This window comes from Vulpes lagopus, chromosome 10 (genome assembly GCF_018345385.1).
Source record: "Vulpes lagopus strain Blue_001 chromosome 10, ASM1834538v1, whole genome shotgun sequence".
Lineage (NCBI taxonomy): Eukaryota > Metazoa > Chordata > Mammalia > Carnivora > Canidae > Vulpes > Vulpes lagopus.
Window position 1 is genome coordinate 67,632,250 of NC_054833.1, and position 21,461 is coordinate 67,653,710.

Consider the following 21,461-nt stretch of genomic DNA (forward strand, 5'->3'; position numbering starts at 1 on the left):
AGAGCCGCTGCGCGCCAAGCTCTGGGTTCCCGACTCGCGCGGCAGGTGTCACGTGGCGGGCCCAGGGCCGGACGCGGGTCGGCGGGTCTCGGACTCTGCTCGCGGCGGCAGCAGCGTGGTCGGCGGGTCTCGGGGTCGCTGGGCTGTGCGGGACCCTGTGCCGGTAGGTGGGCTGCTTCGGGTGCCAGGACCTCGGTGCCCCCGGCGCTCTCGGGGCGCTTTGTGGTGTGCGCCTGGCAGCCGCGCTTCCCCCGCGGCTCTGAGAGGCCGGAAAAGGTGAGCGGAGGGAGGGCGGCGAGCCCGGATGCTCCGGCTTGGTCACGGGCCGGCCGGTGCGCTAGGGGATGAGGGTGGTTTTTGACTCAGACGCGAAGGCTGATTGCTGCTGGTAAGGTAGCTCTCCACTGAGCGCTTGTTTCGTAGAGCTTTTTTTTTTTTTTTTTTTTTTTAAGATTTTATTGATTTATTCACGAGAGACACAGATCGAGAGCCAGAGAAAGAAGCAGGCTCCCTGCAAAGAGCTCGATGCGGGACTCGATCCTGTGACTCCAGGAGGATTCTGTGACTCCAGAAGGCAGAGCCACCCAGGCGTCCCTTGTAGAGCATTTTAAATTTAAGTACACCCCTTCACCTGAGAATCCCCTGAGCAAAGCTACAGGCGGAGCGCTGTCGCGTAGCCGATTTTACAGATGGGGAAGGTGAGGCTCGGAGAGAAGAGCCGACTTGGGCGCGACCCTGCAGATGGCAAAATGGCAGAGCCCGGAATCAAACGGAAGCTCCCCAAGCCTGCACTGTCAACCACTGCTTACAGGGTCGCGCTACTTTTGGAGTGTGAACAGAGCCCTGCGGGGGCGGAGCTGCGCCTGTTGTCTGCAGTCTGTCCTCCGTCGCCGCCCTCCACCCCCCACCCCACCCCCCCGCCCTCCCGCCCTCCGCCCTCACTGTGCTGGGAGACAAACATTGCACTGTAGGGTTCTTGGCTCTACGCCCTGGCCTTCGAGGTCCTAGAAGCTAAGTGACCCTTGATCAGCTGGGGCCAGCACCAACATGTGTCTTTAATCAGGCAGTTGCTGGACTGGAAACACCAGTTCAGGTTCTTATGGAATCATTTTTTGAATTTCTTACCTGAGGGAACATGCACTGGAGGTGGGCAACCTGTGCTTTTATTTAGTGCAGTGTCGTGAGGATGTGGTTTGGAACTAAAGGTAAACTGGACTTCAGATTCTGACTCTTTGTTGTGGGACCTTAGATCACTTAGCTCCGTGAGCCTCGGGTTCCTCCTCTGTAAGCTAGATAATGAAAAATCTGTGTATGGGACAGACAGATGACATTCAATAGGGTGGTTCCCTCCGGAGACTTCTGGCTGGTTACGCTTGTGTGACAAAGTCCTGGGGAAGATTTGGGGCCATGGGGAGGTTGATGACCTTGGCAAGTAAATTCAGGTCTGTTTCCCTGGGGGGTTGAGGTGAGGATCATGCCACACGTGAGTGACATGTCCCCCCACAGAAATATCCAGCTTTAGAGGCACCTGGGTGGCTCAGTGGTTGAACTTCTTGTCTTTGGCTCAGGTCATTCCGGGGTCCTGGGATCGAGTCCTACATCAGGCTCCCCACAGGGAGCCTGCTTCTCCTGCCTATGTCTCTGCCTCTCTGTCTCTTATGAATAAATAAATACATTTAAAAAAAATATCCAGCATTATAATGATAATAATAGCTGCAGTGAGCTGTATGCTCCCGGGGTGCTCAGCCCAGGTTACTGAGTGGTAACAAAGATGGCCCAAAGTTCCCTCCATTTCTTTAATAACGGTACTAGATGATAGCTTTTGAGTACTTCCTCTGTGCCTGGCACTGTTCCAAGCACTCTGTGTATGTCCGGTAGCTCATTTGGCTCTCCCTGCCAGATCAGAACGGTCTTCGCTCCTGGGTTTTATATGAGGGGACTGAGAAACAGAGGTGTCAGTAGCTGAGCTGCACATTAGGAAGTAGAGAGGCTGGCTTTAGCACAGTTTCCTTGGGTGTGGTCTTCACTTTTGGGACATGAGAGAGTTGGAGGGGTCCAGCTTGGGAGATGTTCACCATCTGCTCTTTTACATAAGGGACCCTGGTCTTCCCCTGTTGGGTTTCTCTAGTTGTTAGTTTCAGATTTCACAGGCAGACTGAGAGGTGATTCAAGACCAAGGTTTCTAGAACATAGTTTGAAACTTTGTAAAATACATCCTGTCAAGGTGAAGAATCTGTTCTCCATCCCTGCTCTCACCCTTGGTCCTTCAGTGTCATTTCTTGTGCCTCTGCTTTGTTCTCCAAGCTTCAGGCATGAAGCCTGATTTCTGACTCTTGACAAGTCAAATTTCTTCCTATTTTAGGGTCTTTGCACTAAGGGCAATAAGGTGAGGAGCACCTTAGGAGGATAAGGTTTCAGCCCAGGTACTTTCGATTGTCTGGTCTAAAGAAGCCCTCTACCCGTTTATTGTCCTCATAGCAATCACCACCACCTGACATTACCTTCTGTATTTCTTATTTACTTGTTTGCTCCTCGTAAAAGCAAGGCCTCTGTCTTTTTTGACGTATATATTCTAGTAAGTTCCTTGCTCAGTGCGTAGGACATAGGAGCTCCTCAATAAATACTTGTTGCAGGAGTGAATGAATTCACTGTAGGCTGATAATAGAAGTAGAGTATAGATCTCCTAAATATCAAAAGCTTGTTTTGAACTAAATGTAGAATTACTATATGATCCTGCAATTCCACTTGGGGTCTTCACCCAGAGGACTGAAAACAAGGTATTTGTTCATCGTTGTGGCAGCATCACTTACAGTAGCCAAAAGGTGGGAGCAACCCACGTGTCGGTAATGGGTGGATGGATAAACAAAATACTGCATGGTGTCTCCATACAGTGGAATACTACCCAGACTTGAAAGGGAGGGAGATTCTGACAAGTCCTGCAATGTGGATGAACTCTGAAAACCTTATAGTACATGAAAGAAGCCAGAAACAATAGGGCAAGTGTGTGATTTTTATTTACAGGGGTACCTGAAATAGTCAAATTCATAGAAAGTAGAGTCTAGTTGTTAACTACCAGCCTGCCTGGAAGAAGGGAATGGAGGTGTTTAATGGGTACCCAGAATTGCAGTTTGGGGTGATGAGAAACTTCTGGAGACGGATGGTGGTAATGGTTGCACAATAGTATGTATGTATTTCATGCCCCGAATTGCACCTAAAGATGGTTAAAGTGGCAGAGAATGACAAAGACCATATTGGTTTCACTTATATGTGGAATTTAAGAAACAAATGAACAAGCAAAGAAAAAAAGAAAAAGTCCAGACTCCTAAATACAGAACAAACTGGTGGTTGCTAGAGGGAAGGAAGGGGGGGAATGGGTGAAATAGAAAAAAAAAAATTTTTAATAAAGATTATTTTTAATTTAAAAATGATTAAAATGGTAAATCTTATGTATATTTTATTACAGTTCAAAAAAAATGAGGACAAAGTTCAAGGCATGTTATTTTTCAGCCAAATTCCAAACCTCAAGAAAAGATGTGAAGTAGGTCTTCCCTAAATATAATATTAGCTAAAAATGATCTTCCCTCTGCATCTTAAAAGGTACACAGTGTCAAGATCTCTTTCTTGTTTTATCAGCTACTTGGTTATCTGTAAATCTGTTCAAGTTGACACATAAATTAGCTGTTTACATTCAAGGTCTTTGTCTTTTTTTTTTTTTAAGATTTACTTATGAGAGAGAGAGAGAGAGAGAGAGAGAGAGAGAGAAAGGCAGAGACACAGGAGGAGGGAGAAGCAGGCTTCATGCCGGGAGCCTGACACGGGACTAGGATCACACCCCCAGGCCAAAGGCAGGCGCTTAAGGGCTGAGCCACCCAGGGATCCCCTGTCTTTGTCTTTCTAAGTGTAATTCAGATTGCCCTGGGATGTGAGAGATCTAATTGACTTAATAGAGACAATAGATCATATCTGTAGTAGGTCTAATTGACTTAATTCAAGCAAGACAAAGAATCTTGAACTCTGTTTAAAGAATTGAAACTTCTTCACAGTTAAAACAAAAAGCTTCATCTGGACTCAAGAAGGCTATGGGTTTGGGATGCCTGGGTGGCTCGTGGTTGAGCGTCTGCCTTCGGCTTAAGGTCATGATCCTGGGGTCCTGGGGTCGAGTCCCACATTGGGCTACCTGAATGGAGCCTGCTTCTCCCTCTGCCTGTGTCTCTGCCTCTCTCTCTGTGTCTCTCATGAATAAATAAATAGAATCTTAAAAAAAAAAAAAAAAGAAGGGTATGGGTTTAATAAGGGTGTGTGTGGATTTAGTACTCCATGTGGGGGGAGAAGACTTGACCCTGAGTGGTTATAGGACACAGGGTAGAAAACTCTTCTGCGTGGGTGGGTCATGAGAGCAGCAGGCCCTAGCAGGGTCTCAGCCACCGTACAGCTCTCCCCTGGGGGGTCAGAGGTAACTGACTCAATTAGCATCTCGGGTAAGGAAAAAATTTGCAGCCAGGGTACAAAGTAGCAGGTGTTTTGCTGAAGGGAAGCCAGTGGGCACAGAGAAGCAGGTGGGGACTTTGTTCCTTGTCCTGAGCAGGGTGCAACTGGGCACCTTTCCCAGAATGATTGTGGATCTGACCTGCCTTGGAGGAGGAGGGCTTGAAATGGACTTTAATTATGTGGCATTTGAGCACTATCTTCTCGATGTTGCTTGCCACCCTCAAATCCTTTTTGAGTAATCAGTATTTAAAGGAAGCTTTGCTCCTCGAGATTCTAGGACCTGAGCAACCTGTTTCGGCTCTTGTGTTTTTAGGGTTTTGTTTTTTGTTTTTTGTTTCTTTTGGTGGGTTTACCACCTGCCAGGGCATGCGTGTTGGCTGATGCAGAGAGCCTTGGGTGTAACGGCCATTCTTGAGCACGGGGATCATCAACACAAAGAAGCCATGGGCACAGTGCCCAAACCATTTCCCGCCTCTCTCTCCCCCTGTAATGGCAACATGGTCTGGCCCGTCACCTCCGAGGCTGCCTGCCTGCGCTTGGCAAGGATAGTCCCACTGTTGCTGCAGAAGTCTACATTACACTGAAGTCAAACTGCTTGCAGACGTGGCTTATTACTAATCTTCTAGTGCTTGAGTTAAAATAATGGCTGCTTTGAAAGCCCCAGCTAGGAATTTCCTGGTTAAAGATTACTGACGGTTTCTTGCTAGCTCTACTGGAGGTTAAGGAGAATCACTGTGATTTGGGATTACTGGGCTGTTTTATTTAGTGGGTACGTTGGTTTGGCAAACGAGAGTGCGTGTGAGCTTGCATAGGAAAAACGACCCATGTTGCTGTGTGTCCCCTTTCCTCGTATTGCTACCACACTCGTGATGCTTCTAACACCAGATAACGTGGGTTTTCTACATGTCAATTCTGTGACACTGGCTGGGGGTCCTATAGTTCAATTAGATTCTGGTACTACTTGAAGTTAGCGCAGACCCCCCCAGATTAAGGGCTCAGTCCCACAAGACTGCCTCCCATTTCGTACACCAACAGCAAGTAATAGGTCTCCAGGTTACCCACAACTTCTGTATGACTTGGGTGCAAATTGGAGGTTCCCATGACCCATCTCCTTGGACTCAATTGTTTGCTTATGAGCTCATAGAACTCAGAGAAACATTTGCTTATCTTTATCAGTTTGTTATATAGTGAAAGAGGATAAAGATAAAGGATACAGATAAAGGAAGGATACAGATAAACAGCCATAAAGAGATACTTAGGGTGAGGTGTGGGAGGGTCCTACGTGCAGCAGCTTCTGTCCCCCTAGAGTGGGGGTGCACCACCCTCTGGGTACGTGGATGTATTCACCAACATGGAAGCTCCCCAAGGCCCACTTGATCACTTACACTTGATCAATTATTAATTCGATTTCTAGCACCTCTCCCCTCTCTGGAGAATGGGGAGTCAGATGGAACATTCCAAGATTCTGATCATGGCTTGGTCTTTGTGGTGACCAGCCAGGAGTCCACCCAGAGTGACCGAAGTAGAACAAAAGGCACTCTTCTCCCCTAGGAAATCACAAGGGTTTTAGGAGCGGAGACCAATCTATATTTCTTATTATTTCACAGTACTCATTGGGAGATAGGCTCTCTCCTGTTTGGCTCTTTCTCCATCTAGCTGTCCTCTGGATTTATGTCGTCTACTAGGCCCCTGACCCAGCTGTCCACGGTGAGCCCTGACCATGCCAGCATCCCGTTCTTGTCCCACATGCCACTTTCCTCATTTTGTCTAGCTGCATTGAGTGCACCTGTTTGCTCGGGGCTGTGCTTCCCCATGAGGGGAGCCATCTGTGTGCACAGTCCCAGTGCTGTGGCTGCCCCGGGGAAGGCCCTCGATAAATAGCTGGCTAATGAGTGAACTGAAATGAAAGCTTAGTAAGTTAACGGAAAAGTACTAGAAAGCTGCCAACTATTGATTAGAGGTGGCTGGTTCCTGTCAATATTTAAACTTTCACACTATTGGATATGCCGCTGTCCAGACATTCTCGTTCTCTGCGGAAACCTGGGTTAAGAATCTTGCATTTTCCACTCAGCTGTATTTTAACAGGATGCTGTTTTCTGATTAAAAAAAGACAGACGTGCGAATCTGACCTGCAGTTTTTACAGGAGGGTTTCTATTTAAGCAAAAGCGTGTGCCTTAACTCGCAGCCATGAGGAAGTCTGCGGAGGCACTCAGAATGTGTGTTTGAGTTTCTTGAGGGCGGCTTCTGTGGCCAACATGCTGTGCAGCCCTGAGCTGAGATACTTTTTCTTTTCACTTTTGTTACGTGAAAAATGGGAAGAGTGACACGGAAGTTTGTTTGTTCAGCCATTTGGCAAATACGTATGGCTGTGTTGGGGTTCTGTGTGGGATTTGAAAAAAAAAAAGTAACACTCAGTTCTTGCACTTAGTTTAGGTGGGGGCCTACCCTGGAGCCAGGAAAGGTTTAGTTGGGAAGAGGGGTACCTGGCTCTCTCAGGACTGGGCTGCCCTCATGGGGAGGGCAGGTAGTTCTCTGTACTCATGGGATCACAAGTGGATGTCTACAGTTCTGAAAGGAACCAGAAGTTCCTTCCACACGGTGGTTTTACAATAGAAGGCCTTCGTGTTTACCCAGCAGCTCTAAGAAAAAGGCCATAAAACATGTCAGTCCTTCAGCAACCTGAGTGAACCAACAGGTTGCCATGAGCTTTAACTAACTAAATTTAATGCTGGGAGCATTTCCATTTTTAGGTAACTTTGAACTGGTGCAATGATGACTCAAGTCAACAGGACTCACAAGGACACTGACCTGTGGTCCTCGCATGATAAAATGCTGGCGCAGCCCCTGAAAGACAATGACACTGAGGTGAGACGCTGTGGGGAGGGTCTGCTCAGATATTGTAAAGCGGAGACTCTTGTTTAAATTTCCAAGTTTGGAGATGCTTGGGTGGCTCAGCGGTTTGGTGCTTGCCTTCGGCCTGGGGCGTGATCCTGGAGTCCTGGGATCCAGTCTCACATCAGGCTCCCTGCATGGAGCCTGTTTCTCCCTCTGCCTATCTCTGCTTCTCTCTCTCTCTCTCTGTGTCTCTCATGAATAAATAAATAAAATATTTTTAAAAATAAATTAAAAAAGAAATAAATTGCCAGGTCTGGGGCAGCCTGGGTGGCTCAGCAGTTTAGCGCTACCTTCAGCCCAGGGCCTGATCCTGGAGACCTGGGATCAAGTCCCATGTCAGGCTCCCTGCATAGAGCCTGCTTCTCCCTCTGCCTGTGTCTTTGCCTGTGTCTCTGCCTCTCGTGCCCCCTCCCCCGTGTCTCTCATGAATAAGTAAATAAAATCTTTTAAAAAATAAAAATAAAAATAAATAAAAATAAATTGCCAGGTCTGGGATGCCTGGGTGGCTCAGCGGTTGAGTGTCTGCCTTCGGCCCAGGGTGTGATCCTGGGGTCCCTGGATCGAGTCCCACGTCGGGCTCCCTGCATGGAGCCTGCTTCTCTCTCTGCCTGTGTCTCTGCCTCTCTCCCTCTCTTGTCTTTCATGAATAAATAAAATCTTTAAAAATAAATAAATAAATAGCCAGGTCTACTCCTAAATAAGTCTTACTCGGGACAGCCTTGTGCTTAGAGTGCCAGATTTAGGGGCGGTGCATGACAAAGAGGCCAAAAGCCCTCTGTGCAGGACGCCTGGGTGGCTCGGTTGGTTGAGTGTCCGACTCTTGGTTTCAGCTCAGGTCATGATCTCAGGGTTGTGAGATCGAGAACCATGTCAGGCTCCACACTGAGCACAAAGCCTGCTTTAGATTCTCTCTCCTTCTGTCCCTCTCCCTGCTTGCTCACACATTCTCTCTCTCTCTCTCAAATAAATAAAAATTTAAAAATCTTTAAAAGGCCTCTGTGGGAAAATATAGATATTCCTGAGTTTCTACAAGTGCAGAACACTGTCCTGGCTGCTCCAGAGGAAAGGGGTATAGGAGGGTCCACTGAGGTCTGACCCTTTCCTGCCAGTTCAGAGGAGTGTATCTAGATACCAAGAAGCATCTTTTATTTATAAGGTTTTATAATAACTTTATATACAAGAGATCATTCACTTACCATACAAATCACCACTGAAAGTGCGCATGTCTGTGGTTTTTAGCATGTTCACAATCATTTTATTTTTATTTTTTATTTTTTAGAGATTTTATTTATTCATATGAAAGAGAGAAAACATGAGTAGGGGGAGTGGCAGAGGGAAAGGGAGAAGCAGGCTCCTGGCTGAGCACAGAGCCTGATGTGGGACTCGATCCCAGGACCCTGAGATCACACCCTGAGCCAAAGGCAGACACTTCATCAACCGAGCGACCCAGGCACCTCACAATCAATTTTAGAACATTTTTATGCCCCCAAAGGGAAACCTCAAACCCATGAGCAGTCACCTCATGCTACCCCCAACCCTCAGCTGCTACCAGCCTACTTTCTAACTGTGTGGGTTTACCAAAGCAACTTTTATTTTAAGGACGAAGAGCAAGGAATAAAGTTCAGGGAGGGAGAAACTCAAAGAAACAGGGATGAAAATAACAAGGTGGCACAAAATTAAAAATTAGGTGGGATACTTATTTGAAAGGTCATTTTCTCTTCAATTATTTATTTTCCTTAATTCATTGTCTTCTATTAATTCCTCCCTGAATGCTAAAATCTGAGGAAGATCTCTATTCTCTAAGTGCTACGGGAGTCTTCTCAGTTGGGTTATTTGGGCTATGGTCAGCTCTTACGGGCAAAATATGAATCTATCATAGTGTCTCTTCTCTTAGATAGGTTATGGCTTTGATCAGAGCAAAATGCTAAGCCAGACATTCACCATCCCTTTTCTTCTCATCAGGTTTACAACATCATCAAGAAGGAGAGTAACCGGCAGAGGGTCGGGTTGGAGCTGATCGCGTCAGAGAATTTCACCAGCCGGGCAGTTTTAGAGGCCCTCGGCTCTTGCTTAAATAACAAGTACTCTGAGGGGTACCCAGGCCAGAGGTATGTAAATGCCGTCAAAGGGCTGCTTCTGACATACTGATGGGAGCTACAGAGTCGGTATAGAGTCTATACCACGTGGGGATTTCTATTCTCTTCCCGTCCTGTCATAACTCATTTTCAATTCCCAGCGTGTGGCAGCACTGATGTTCTTGGAGCAGCTTTAGCAGTCCCTTTTGGGGCTTTCTAGAATAACAGGCTAGTCCCTAAGGAGTCTGGAGCTGCTGGGCCATTGTCGAACCTCTAGGAAAAGGTCAGTGCTCTGAATGATGCCATGGAAATTTGTTGCTCAGTGAGTAATCGAATTTGTATCAGTAGTGACCCAGAAGTGACAATTGAATCTGTCGTGGCTGCATTAGAAACGTTGGATTTGGTCAGTTCCTTCACCCCGAGAACCACAAGAGGTTCTATTCATTTTTGTTTTTTATAGTCATTATCAAAGATGATGATTATAGAATTTGACATATGGTTTTTGCAGATTTGTATATTTGTGTCAAAAGGACACGGCAAAAAGAAGGGTCACCCTCGAGTAGAACTGCCTGCCATTCTGCACTGAAAAGCCCCTGAAGCTCTCCGGAGAAAGGTCGAGAATCAAGTTGAAGGCATAATCTTTGTCCTGCCTTAAATAACTACCTTCTCTCTGCGCCTTCAAGGCTTCATCTGGTGTTTTCACAACCAGTAGCTCATTTGATCCTCGAGGCCACCCTATGGGGCCGGGGGTGCTATTTCTACCTTTGACAGATGAGGAAGCCAAGACCCACTGAGATTCAGTGACGGCTCAGGTTTGCACACAGGTAGACATTTTCATACTGTGGTCTTGTGAAAAATTAACATCTGGTCTTTATTGCTGGTTCCTGGCTCTGAGCTTCTAAAGCCTCTGAATTACCCGGTGGTAGCCGTGTCTTTCTTATTCTCAAGTGACCCTTTGTTGACCACACTTGAGTTTACACAAGGTGACTGTGGGTGGGGCCCCTAGATGCAGAAAGACCAGACAGGAGATTAGAGGGTCAGTGTTTTCAGCCCTCTCCCCGAGCCTCCAGGGCACACCAGGGCGCCAGAGGAGGCTAGACGCAGCAGGGCTTGTACCAGTTGAGGTGCTGGGAGGGTGGCGTGCCCTCCCATATACCTTGCCGTATGCACCTCTTCCTTTGGCCGTTCTTGGGTTGAATCTTCTCTCACAGACCAGTAATCATACGTAAAGGACTTTCTTGAGTTTTGTGAATTGTTCTGGCGAAATGATGAGCGTGAGAGGAGGTTGTAGGGACCCCCAAATTCGTGGCCAAGCAGGACAGTGGCATGGGTAGCATGGGGGCCCAGGACTTGTGGCTGGTGTGCAAAGTGGGGGCAGCCTTGTGAAACTGAGTCCTTAACCTGTGGCGTCTGTGCTAACTCTGGGTAGTTTGTGTCAGAATCGAATGGAATTGTTGGGACATCCAGTTGGTATCCAAGAATTGGTGGTTGGTATTGGAAAAACTACCCACATACTCCAAATTCCAAGCTGTCTCAGGGGTTCCATCATTTCTAAGTTGATCTTGTAAAAGAAACTTTGATGGGTCCCAGGGTTTCGTCCCCACCCAGTGGACACAGGGACTGCTCTATCTGTAGAGAGGTGAAGCTGGTGGTGATATTTGCCCCTCCATGGTGGTAAGAGTTACACTGTATTTACTACTGTGGTTTGAGGGCATCAGTTAAGCACTGGTAGGCATTTCTCCTCTGAGAGTCTTGTCCTGATACACATGAAGAGGATCCACTTTTTTTTTTTTTTTAATTTTTTATTTATTTATTTATGATAGTCACAGAGAGAGGCAGAGACACAGGCAGAGGGAGAAGCAGGCTCCATGCACCGGGAGCCCGATGTGGGATTCGATCCCGGGTCTCCAGGATCGCGCCCTGGGCCAAAGGCAGGCGCCAAACCGCTGCACCACCCAGGGATCCCAGGATCCACTTTCTTATAGGGGAAGTTCTTTTGAAGAACGCGGCCTAGATCCTAGGTCCATATCGGGCTTCCAAATCCCTTGTCCCGAGATGAATCTCTAGTCACTGCTGGGGACAGCAGCAGGGGACCATGCTGAGTCCTCGCTGACTTTCATCAACCCAGAGCACTTACTTTTTGACATTTTAACATCTCTGAAAATGGAATGGATCTCACAGATGCCAAGCCACCATTTCATTGAAAACACTTTTGTCTTTCTTGGAGATCAGTGAGATGACAGTGGCCTTGTCACTGAGGGTAAAACGTAGTGCTGTGTTCTAGGCATCAGGCCGAGTGTGACTACAGTCACCTTCATGTACACTGCAGCCTGACTGCAAAGTCAGAACTCTCACCCCCTTTCCCGATGAGGAGTCAGACTTGAGCAGGTGAAGGAGGCTGCTCCAACTCCCATAGTAAAGAACAGAACCAGGTTTGCATGCTTCAGATCCACATCTGTGTGGCAAATGCTTGGCAGGTGGCTTGGCTCCTCTGTCTGAGGCAAGGCAGATAGGGGCACTGGGGCCCCATCATGACCCTGAATCACTGTCCTGTGTTTACTCCCCTGAAAAATGGCAAAATGGCAAATTGCTACGTCCCCTTATAGCCCTGATGTTCCTGAAGCTCCATAATTGTTCCCCAGTCGGACTGCTCTCCTTCAAACCTGGGGAGACCACATACTTATTTGGTGATAAAGCAGAGAATGTGATGCTGGAAGGGAACTTCCAGATCACTCAGTGAAGCCCCTTTTGATTTCCAGACTTGTCCATTGCAGCATTATTCACAATAGCCAAGAGGTGAGAGCAACCCAAGTATCAGTGGGTGGATGAATGGATAAGAAAAATGTGCTCTATCCATATAATTGAACATCCTTCAGTCTTAAAAAAGAAAGAATTCCCATCACATGCTACATCGAAGATGAACCATGAGGACATTGTGACACCTGCAATAACCCAGTCTCAAAAATATGGGTGGTGTGTTGTGCTACAGTGAGCTGTCTAGAATTGTCAAGATCTTAGCGAAAAGGAGAATGATGGCTCCTAGCAGCTGTGGGGAGGGAGCGGGGAGCTGCTGCTCATAGGTGTAGAGTTTCAGTTCTGCAGGACAAGAAAGTTCTAGAGGTCTGTTGCACAAAATTGGGAATATACATTGCAGTGTGAAGTACTTAACACCACTAGACTATACTTGAAAAGATTAAGATGTCAATTCTATGTTACTTGGTCTTTACTAGGATGAAGAGTGTGTGTGTGTGTGTGTGTGTGTGTGTGTGTGTGTGTATACTTTTTAAAGATTTATTTATTTTAAGAGAGAGAGCAAGTATGTGCACGTACAGGGGCTAGGGGTGGGGAGCAGAGGGAGAGAGAGAAGCAGACTCCCCATTGAGCAGGGAGCCTAATGTGGTGCTGGATCCCAGGACCCTGAGATCATGACCTGAGCCCAAATCAAGAGTCAGACACTTGACTGACTGAGCTACCCGGTGCCCCAAAAAGAGTATATATACTTAAAATTTTTAAGATTTTCTCTGACCACAGGCACAGGTGTTAAAAACATCTACTGGGGATCCCTGGGTGGCTCAGTAGTCTGGCCCCTGCCTTCGGCCCAGGGCTTGATCCTGGAGACCCGGGATCAATTCCCACGCCAGGCTCCCTGCATGGAGCCTGCTTCTCCCTCTGCCTGTGTCTCTGCCTCTCTGCCTCTCTCCCTCTCTCTCTCTCTCTCTCTCTCTGTGTGTGTGTGTCTCTAATGAATAAATAAATAAAATCTTTAAAAAAATCTGAACTGAATTATTATGATTACTAATATACAGATATGACAAATATAAATTTTCACATGTAACTATTAAGTGAGTAAAAAAATTTTTTTAAAGATTTAAAGCCCTGAGCCACTATGGCTGCCCAAATGAGTAAAATTTTATTAGAACTGTAAAAACAAAACGCAGAAGAACTTTCCACTTCTCCCTTCCCCTAGGAACCCCTTTGCACATTCTGTCTCTGGAACTCTGCCCTTGGAACCTCATATAAGGGAAATCACACAGCTGTAACTGGCTTACTTCACTCAGCATAATGACTGTGTATCCTCAGAGTTCATGCACGCAGCCCACGTCAGACTTTTCCTTATAGATGAGGAGGTACTTCCTCGGACACACAGCCGACTTGGCACAAATGGAAGACGAGTGGCGTGAGGTTCAGGGTACTGGTTCTCACCGCTTCTCCGCTTTAATTCTTCCACCCCAGCCAGAAGCTTCTTTGGCCTCTGTAGGAAGCACAGAGGTTTGGAGCCAGAGGGGACCTAAGTCGGCTGTCTCCTGCAGGTATTATGGTGGGACCGAGTTCATCGATGAGCTGGAGATCCTTTGTCAGAAGCGAGCGCTGCAGGTCTATGGTCTGGATCCTGAGTGCTGGGGGGTCAACGTACAGCCCTACTCAGGTAGGTAACTGCCACATCCAGCCAGGTCTGGGCAGCCCCCTGCATTCTCTGAGAGGAGTCCCAAGAAGGACTTCCCATAAATGAGAGTGAAAAATAAGCTAAGCCTCTCCTGGGTCTGTGGGTCTCTTTCCATTGACCTTGGCTTGCCCCTGACTCACCCCTCCTTAACTCCTGTCCCTTGGTCTCGGGGTTTGCTGCAGGGGAACCTCCAGGGAACGGGGCTGCACAGTGGTGCCAGGCTTGTTCTGTCCACTCTTGGTGGATGGCCTGGTGGCCAAGCTCTGGGGTCCTGCTTGGGGCCTCACAGGCAGAAGTCATCATACTTCCTCTGGTCTGGCGTTCCAGGCTCCCCTGCCAACTTTGCAGTGTACACTGCCCTGGTGGAGCCCCACGGGCGCATCATGGGCCTGGACCTGCCCGATGGGGGCCACCTGACACACGGGTTCATGACAGACAAGAAGAAAATCTCTGCTACGTCCATCTTCTTTGAATCTATGCCCTATAAGGTAAGAGTGGGTTTCTGTCCGTGGCTCTGCAGTCCTTTTCCTCAGAAAGTCTCCAGGTCTGCCCTTGTAGGAATAGGTGGTCCTGTTCCTAAGGTGCAAGAGGAAGTGTCCCTACCTTTTGCCATCTGTCACCTCCCTGGCCTGGGGACTCCTCAGGCATTCAGAGCACACCAGGGGCAGCTGAAGCCTAGGGAGACAGGTCAGGGAGGCAGCAGAGGAGGTGGTGGGGGCTGCTCCAGAGCCAAGGGGCAACGCCAGCTGGGATGATGACTCTTGGCACCCAGGTCAGCTGCAGCCAGACCCCTGGGGATCAGGGACAGCCATGCTCGGAACTTCTGGGTCACCAGCTGCATCCCTAGCCCTGGCACCAGCAGCCCCACCATCAGCACACAGCCCACCAGGACAGCTGGCCCCTGCACCCCACCGCCCCTCACCGACCTATCAGCTAGCTGCAGCCTATATGAGCTGTGTGCCTGGCGTGGAGCCGGCACGTATTCCTGTGGGGCCCTTGTCATTATAAACAGTTTGGTGGAACAACGCACAGAAGACCCGTGGGCTCCCAGGGGGCATGGTAGCTGATGTGTAAAGGTGCTGCCAGTGCTGGGGACAAAGGCAGTAACCCTCACACTTGGCTATGGGGCAGTCCATGACCCTGGCAACCCTTTCTCACATCCAGAAACCATTTCTTCCTGGTGTTTTATATGCGGTGGGCCGTTCCAGGTTTGTTCACGTGTCCCACCACAAGCAGAGGTCACGGTGCATCATTGTGCTGGGCTGAGTGTCAGCCACGGGATTTTACTCTTTGGAGAAGGCCAAGCCAGTTTTCCCTCCTGGCATTCTGTGGTCTTTGCAGCCTCCCCTTGACTGTTCACCCGTTGTTAGCCTTCGGCTTGGTCCAGTGACCATGTGAGTGCTTCTGGTGTGCCAGTTCACTTCTTGTTAGGGAAAGCCCAGGCATTTCTGGCCACTAGTATCTTCGTTGGCCAGTGCTGACCTCGGAGATGGATTTTGAAACGTGATCCTAGCGGGACAATGCTCTGTCTTTGCACATAGAACACAAAACCTGGTTTCTACAGTTTCTTTCACTATGGAAAGAACGGTGGCGGAGAGGAATCACAGACTTGTTTTCTGATCTTAGGTGAGGCCTCGGGCAGCCTTACTCTTTAACGCAATGTCCTCCATTACCCCAGAGTCCTTTCTTTTTTTAAATTAATTAACTAATTAATTAAAGTAGGCTCCATGCCCAGCACAGAGCCCAATGTGGGGCTTGAACTCAAAACCCCGAGATCAAGACCTGAGCTGAGATCAAGAGTCGGATGCTTAACCAACAGAGATACCCAGCCCCCTGCACCCTACTACAAGAATCTCTTCTGGGTGTTAGCAAGCTTGGGGCCACATCCCAGTCTCCTTCAGCCGCCCTGCATCTCTGACACATATGCTGTGCAGGCTGCAGCCCCATGGGTGTAGGCTGGAGGCTCAGTGGTGGTAGGCCTGCAGGGATATGGAGTGGTGGGACCCTGGAGCTTGGCCAGCTTGGGCAGCAGGAAGCATAGCTCACCTGCCAGCGGGGTGCCTGTGAGCACCGGGCCTGGTGCAGAGAGGAGGACACAGACCTGACTGGCCTCCAGCAGCAGCTGCCTTGTTCCTCCTCTTTCCCAGCCTGCCTCCCTGCCCGGCCTCTCCCGGCCCCTGCCCTCTCTGTGGGGCTCTCTCACCCTCCAAGCAACTGCAGGCATGCAGAGCCAGGCATTTTATCCTCCTGGGAAACAGCAACTCGAACCTCCATCCCTCCCTCTCTCCCCTGTGTCCAACGAGTCCTCTCTCCAGAGGTCCCAAGTGACAGGGGAGGCCCCATTCCTGCCTCTCTACGCTCCTCTGGCCCCTCTGTGGTTTCTTACAAATACTCATGAATTTTCCCTGGAGCATCAGGCTTACTGTCGAATGTTTAGGATTTTTTTTTTTTTAAAGAGAAAAAAACTTAAAAAAAAAAAAATCCTATAAGTTTAAAAGCCAAAATGTAGAAGAGTAGGAGGAGCAACACATTTGGGGGGGGGTGTATAATGTCTTTAAAAACTTTTTTAGAATTATGGCCATGTTTTTGCTGTGGTCCAGCTGTTGTTTTTTTTCTTTTTTCTTTTTTTTTTTTTTAAGTTTTATTATTCATGAGAGACAGAGAGAGAGAGAGAGAGAGAGAGAGAGAGAGACAGGCAGAGGAAAGAGAAGCAGGCTCCATGCAGGGACCCCGATGTGGGACTCGATCCTGGGACCCTGGGATCATGCCCTGGGCCAAAGGCTCAACCACTGAGCCACCCAGGTGTCCCTGTTGGTTTTTCTCAAGGTAACAGTTTCCCTGCCAAGTTCAGGTGACTGAGAAAGAACCAGTCCATTCCCTCTGAAACAGAACCACAGGTGGTCCTCTGCCTGCCTTTCCAGATGATGTTGGTTGCACATGAGCTTCTGTGACCGTGTGGGATTGGAAGTGCTTCTTTTCATTCTGGAAGGGTAGCCACCACACCTGAGCGTTGCCCCAAGGAGGAAGGGGCTGTAGACCATGAGGCTCCTCCACTACTTCCTCCCCAGAGAGCTCCCATGCCTCACTCCACGAAAATCTTTTGCTTTGATTTTCACTTCCCCTTGGCACAGATGCTTTAACGCAGCTTTAATACGCTGAGTTTGCAAAGACATGCATTGCCCAAGAGGAAAACAAAATTGCTTTATGTTTCCCATGTAGATGGATCCATGGTCTACCTGGAATGATTTCTGTGGGGTGCAGTGGGGTGGGTGTCTATATAACACTGTTTTCCACTTGGACATCCAGCAGACCTGGTGCCACTTACTGGAAGACTATCCTTTCCCTGCAGCATTACCATTTAGCCATTGATCAGATGACCCTCTGTCACAAGGGGTCCTGTTTCTGGGTCTCTTCTGTTCTTTTCCTTCCACAAACATGTGCTGCTTAATCACTGTAACTTTTTGAATTTTTAAATTTCTCTCAGTAATGCTTTGTGTGTGGGCACCTGGGTGGCTCCTTGGTTAACCATCTGACTCTTGATTTCGGTTCAGGTCCTGATCTCAGGGACGTGAGATCGGGCCCCACAAGGGGCCCCACACTCAGCGAAGTTTTCTCTTCTCTTCTCTTCTCTTCTCTTCTCTTCTCTTCTCTTCTCTTCTCTTCTCTTCTCTTCTCTTCTCTTCTCTTCCTTCCCTTCCCTTCCCTTCCCTTCCCTTCCCTTCCCTTCCCTTCCCTTCCCTTCTCTTCTCTCTCTTCTCTTCTCTTCTCTTCTCTTCTCTTCTCTTCTCTTCTCTTCTCTTCTCTTCTTCTTTCTCTCCCCCCCACCCTACCCATCCCCCTACTTGCACACTGTCTCTAAAATAAGTAAGTCTTTTATTAGATATTTTATGGATTTTGAAACTAATGTAATATTAGTAGTATCGTTAAAATTTCATTTCCCTTGGGATGCCTGGGTGGCTTAGCGGTTGAGTGTCTGCCTTTGGCCCAGGGCGTGATCCTGGAGTCCCAGGATCGAGTCCTACATCGGGCTCCCTGCATGGTGCTTGCTTCTCCCTCTGTCTGTGTCTCTGCCTCTCTCTCTATCTATCAAGCATAAATAAATAAAATATTTTTTTAAAAATTTCATTTCCCATTTTTTGCTGCTTATATGCATGATGTAACTGGTTTTTGGCTTTTGACCCTGCATCCAGCGATCTTGCTAAACCTAGTTACTAATTCTAATAGTTTACCCCTAGAGGCTTGTATTTTCCAGGGACACTGTCATAGTGTCTGTAATGTCAGCTTTTTACGTCTTCTGATCTTATGTCTCTATTTCTTTTTCTTGCCTCTTTGTATTTGGACTAGAAGAGCTGAGGGCAGCATCTTGTCTCATTCCCAAAGGTAACAGCGTCTTAGCACCTGCATTGCAGGGGTGCATGTTTGTTGCTCCCATTTCATTCTGCAGTGGCTCTTGGGTTCCTTGTCCTCTGTGGTAGAGGCCCCAGGACAGGGGCTCACTTTTCCTCTGGGGACCCCTCAGGGCATCCTGCCTTCTTGAGCGATAACTTGGTTGTCCACACCACTTTTGTAGGCCAGATACACGGTACCCCATCTCACCCTCAAGTCGCACCCTTAGGACAGCTTTCCTGTGTTTGTGGTAGAGTGGAGCGAACAAGCTTTGGGCAGGTGGAGGAAGTCATCTTGGCCTTGGTAGCTGGCATGAGTTTGGGTGGGAAGGCAGGCACGGTGTGCTGGAAGATGCAGCCCGAACCTGCTGTCTCTGTGACATTCCACAGGTGAACCCAGAAACTGGCTACATCAACTACGATCAACTGGAGGAAAACGCACGCCTCTTCCACCCGAAGCTGATTATTGCAGGTGACGAGTCAGGGGTAAAGGAACTGTACCTGTCAGCAGCTCCCAGGCCTCTTACAAAATAATGATGTCTGGGGGACGCCTGGGTGGCTCAGCGGTTTGGTGCCTGCCTTTGGCCCAGGGCGTGATCCAGGAGACCCGGGATTGAGACCCACATTGGGCTCCCTACGTGGAGCCTGTTTCTCCCTCTGCCTGTGTCTCTGCCTCTCTCTCTCTCTCTCATGAATAAATAAATAAAATCTTAAAAAAAAAAGGTACCAATTAAAAAAAAAACCCCAAAATGATGATGTGGGGATGTTCTCTAGCTCACTGCTAGTCTCTGCCTCAAATAGCTGGGCCTCTTGGGTCTAAGTATATTATTTTCTTTCAGGACAAATATCTGTTTGCCCCCCACTTAGTACAAGGTGGAATAAGATCTGAGGCTGTTCTCAGAGAAGCATCTAGAAATGTTACCACTAACTAATTGATGGAGTTAATAATAGGGGCTGTCCCAACTGCCGTGAAGAGGCACCTGATGTGAAGAGGCAGTCTGAGTGGTTGCCTTTGGCACAAAGATGTTTTCTTTCTTTTTTTTTTTTTTTTAAAGATTTATTTATTTATGATAGACACAGATAGAGGCAGAGTCACAGACAGAGGAAGAAGCAGGCTCCATGCCGGGAGCCCGACGCGGGACTCGATCCCGGGACTCCAGGATTGCGCCCTGGGCCAAAGGCAGGCGCCGAACTGCTGAGCCACCCAGGGATCCCCACAAAGATGTTTTCTAAGGGTCTTTTTCACTTCTGTTCTCAGAGATGCTGAGGGAGAAATTTCCAAGCTTTCAAAGCTGCCTATCCAGAGGCACCTTTGCAGGTTTGCACTTCCGGTGACTCTCAGCTGGCTGTGGGTATCTCTGACTCGATTGTGTCACCTTTGCCATCTCAGGAACAAGCTGCTACTCCCGAAACCTGGACTACGCCCGACTGAGGAAGATCGCGGATGACAACGGGGCATATCTCATGGCCGACATGGCGCACATCAGCGGGCTGGTGGCTGCGGGCGTGGTGCCCTCTCCCTTTGAGCACTGCCACGTGGTGTCCACCACCACCCACAAAACCCTGAGAGGCTGCCGAGCCGGCATAATCTTCTACAGGAGAGGTACACTCTGGGATGTGGGGTACTGGCCAGGTGCTGGCATTGGTCTCCTCTGGGGTTCATGTTTAGTTTGGGAAACTGGGAAAATTCCTTGAAGTGTCCCTGAAAGGGCTACTTAGGAGGGGGCAATGATAAGTCTGCAGAAGAGATCTGGAGGGAAGTCCGGAGCACAGCTCTAGCCTCATTCCTTGGTGTCCAGGTCCTGGGAGAGGAGGAAAGTATGGTGCTGTGGGCCAACCAGTCCTCCCCACAAGACACAGGTGTCAGAGCCAAAGGAAGGTGTGCGTGGCTGGCCAGGGGCCACCAGAGGCCTCACTGTGCAACCTTCCTCTGGTGAACTTACTGTGGTCCAGCATGCCTCTCGCAGAGAGGACGACTCACAGTGATCAAACCACAAGACACTGATGTATAAACCTTAGTTACCACTGTAGTCCTTTTAGTGAGGATTCTCTGTTGAACACCATATCTAAGCACTCCCTTTATTTTGGGATTCCCACACCTGAGGAAGCCAGATTTGTGATCAGATCATCCAGCCCATGGTGAGATTAGATGTCCACACACTTGCAGAGAAACCAGCCCTCGGTGGTGGGGTCTCTCTCCCCTGCAGTCTCCTTGCCTGGCCCCCTGGCCAGGGCTCGACACACCCACATGCCCACTAGCCTCCTCAGTGCGCTGCTGTCTCTGAGGGTCTTCTTTAGTTGTATCGACGTTCTGAGACAGGCAGCCATTCCCAACTGCCTGGGAAATGTTTGTTGCTTCCCACCGAGTATGGCTAGCCCAGGCAGCTCCTGGTCTGCACTGTGTGATCCTGGGCTACTTGTACAGCCTCTCTGTGCCTCGTTTCCACACCTCCTGAGTGGGGATCATAATAATAGCACCTGTCCCTTCAGACTAGTGTTGGGAGCAGTAATTAATGTATATAAAGTGCCTAGAGAAGTTCCTGGCTCACAAGAAGCTCTGTAGACACATTAGTAACTACAACTGATTATTAACTTTTTTTTTTTTTTTTTTTGGAAAGGAATCCTAGTCCCCATTAGAGCCATTATTATATAATTAATATATTTCATTATACAAATGAGTCTTCTCTCCTTCAAAGTAATCATCTTGGAAGACTGCTCTCTTGGACACGTCTTTGAGGAAATACACCCAAGGCATACTCTTTGTTACAGTGTCGGTGGAGGGAAACTTTTATCCTTTGATTTCAACTACAAAAGAGTGGCCTGGCTCTTGCTCTGCCAGCAAGGGGCCCTGTGCTCTGCAGCATTATAGACCAGGTCTTGCCTCCAGGACTAGAGGCCAGGCTTGTGCTCAGCAGCCCATAGCCAGTCTGGATTTGAGTCTGGGTAGGGAGAAGACTGAGGGGACAGCCCATCTGGCCCATCTGCTGTTCCCATTTTATTATTTTCCTTTATCCAGGAGTGCGCAGCGTGGATCCCAAGACCGGCAAAGAGACCCTGTACAACCTGGAGTCGCTTATCAACTCTGCTGTGTTCCCAGGCCTGCAGGGAGGTCCCCACAACCATGCCATTGCTGGTAAAATGTCATCAGAGTCAGGCCAGAGCCCTCGGGTGGC

General features: G+C 48.5%; 1 protein-coding gene across 3 annotated transcripts in view; it reads left to right on the forward strand.

Moving 5' to 3' along the window:
- Positions 1-21,461, forward strand: part of SHMT1 (serine hydroxymethyltransferase 1) — a 27,090-nt gene continuing 5,629 nt past the window's right edge. Inside the window, exons 1-8 of one of the 3 annotated variants that reach the window (XM_041770465.1) lie at positions 1-276; positions 7,240-7,354; positions 9,347-9,492; positions 13,770-13,885; positions 14,231-14,391; positions 18,679-18,760; positions 19,679-19,891; positions 21,305-21,421. In XM_041770465.1, coding sequence (XP_041626399.1) covers positions 7,259-7,354; positions 9,347-9,492; positions 13,770-13,885; positions 14,231-14,391; positions 18,679-18,760; positions 19,679-19,891; positions 21,305-21,421 — 931 coding nt within the window. In that variant the 5' untranslated portion in view covers positions 1-276; positions 7,240-7,258. Of the gene's footprint in view, positions 277-1,054; positions 1,206-7,239; positions 7,355-9,346; positions 9,493-13,769; positions 13,886-14,230; positions 14,392-18,678; positions 18,761-19,678; positions 19,892-21,304; positions 21,422-21,461 lie in introns of those variants that run through there. The other 2 variants (XM_041770467.1, XM_041770468.1) reach the window with 2 other exon arrangements.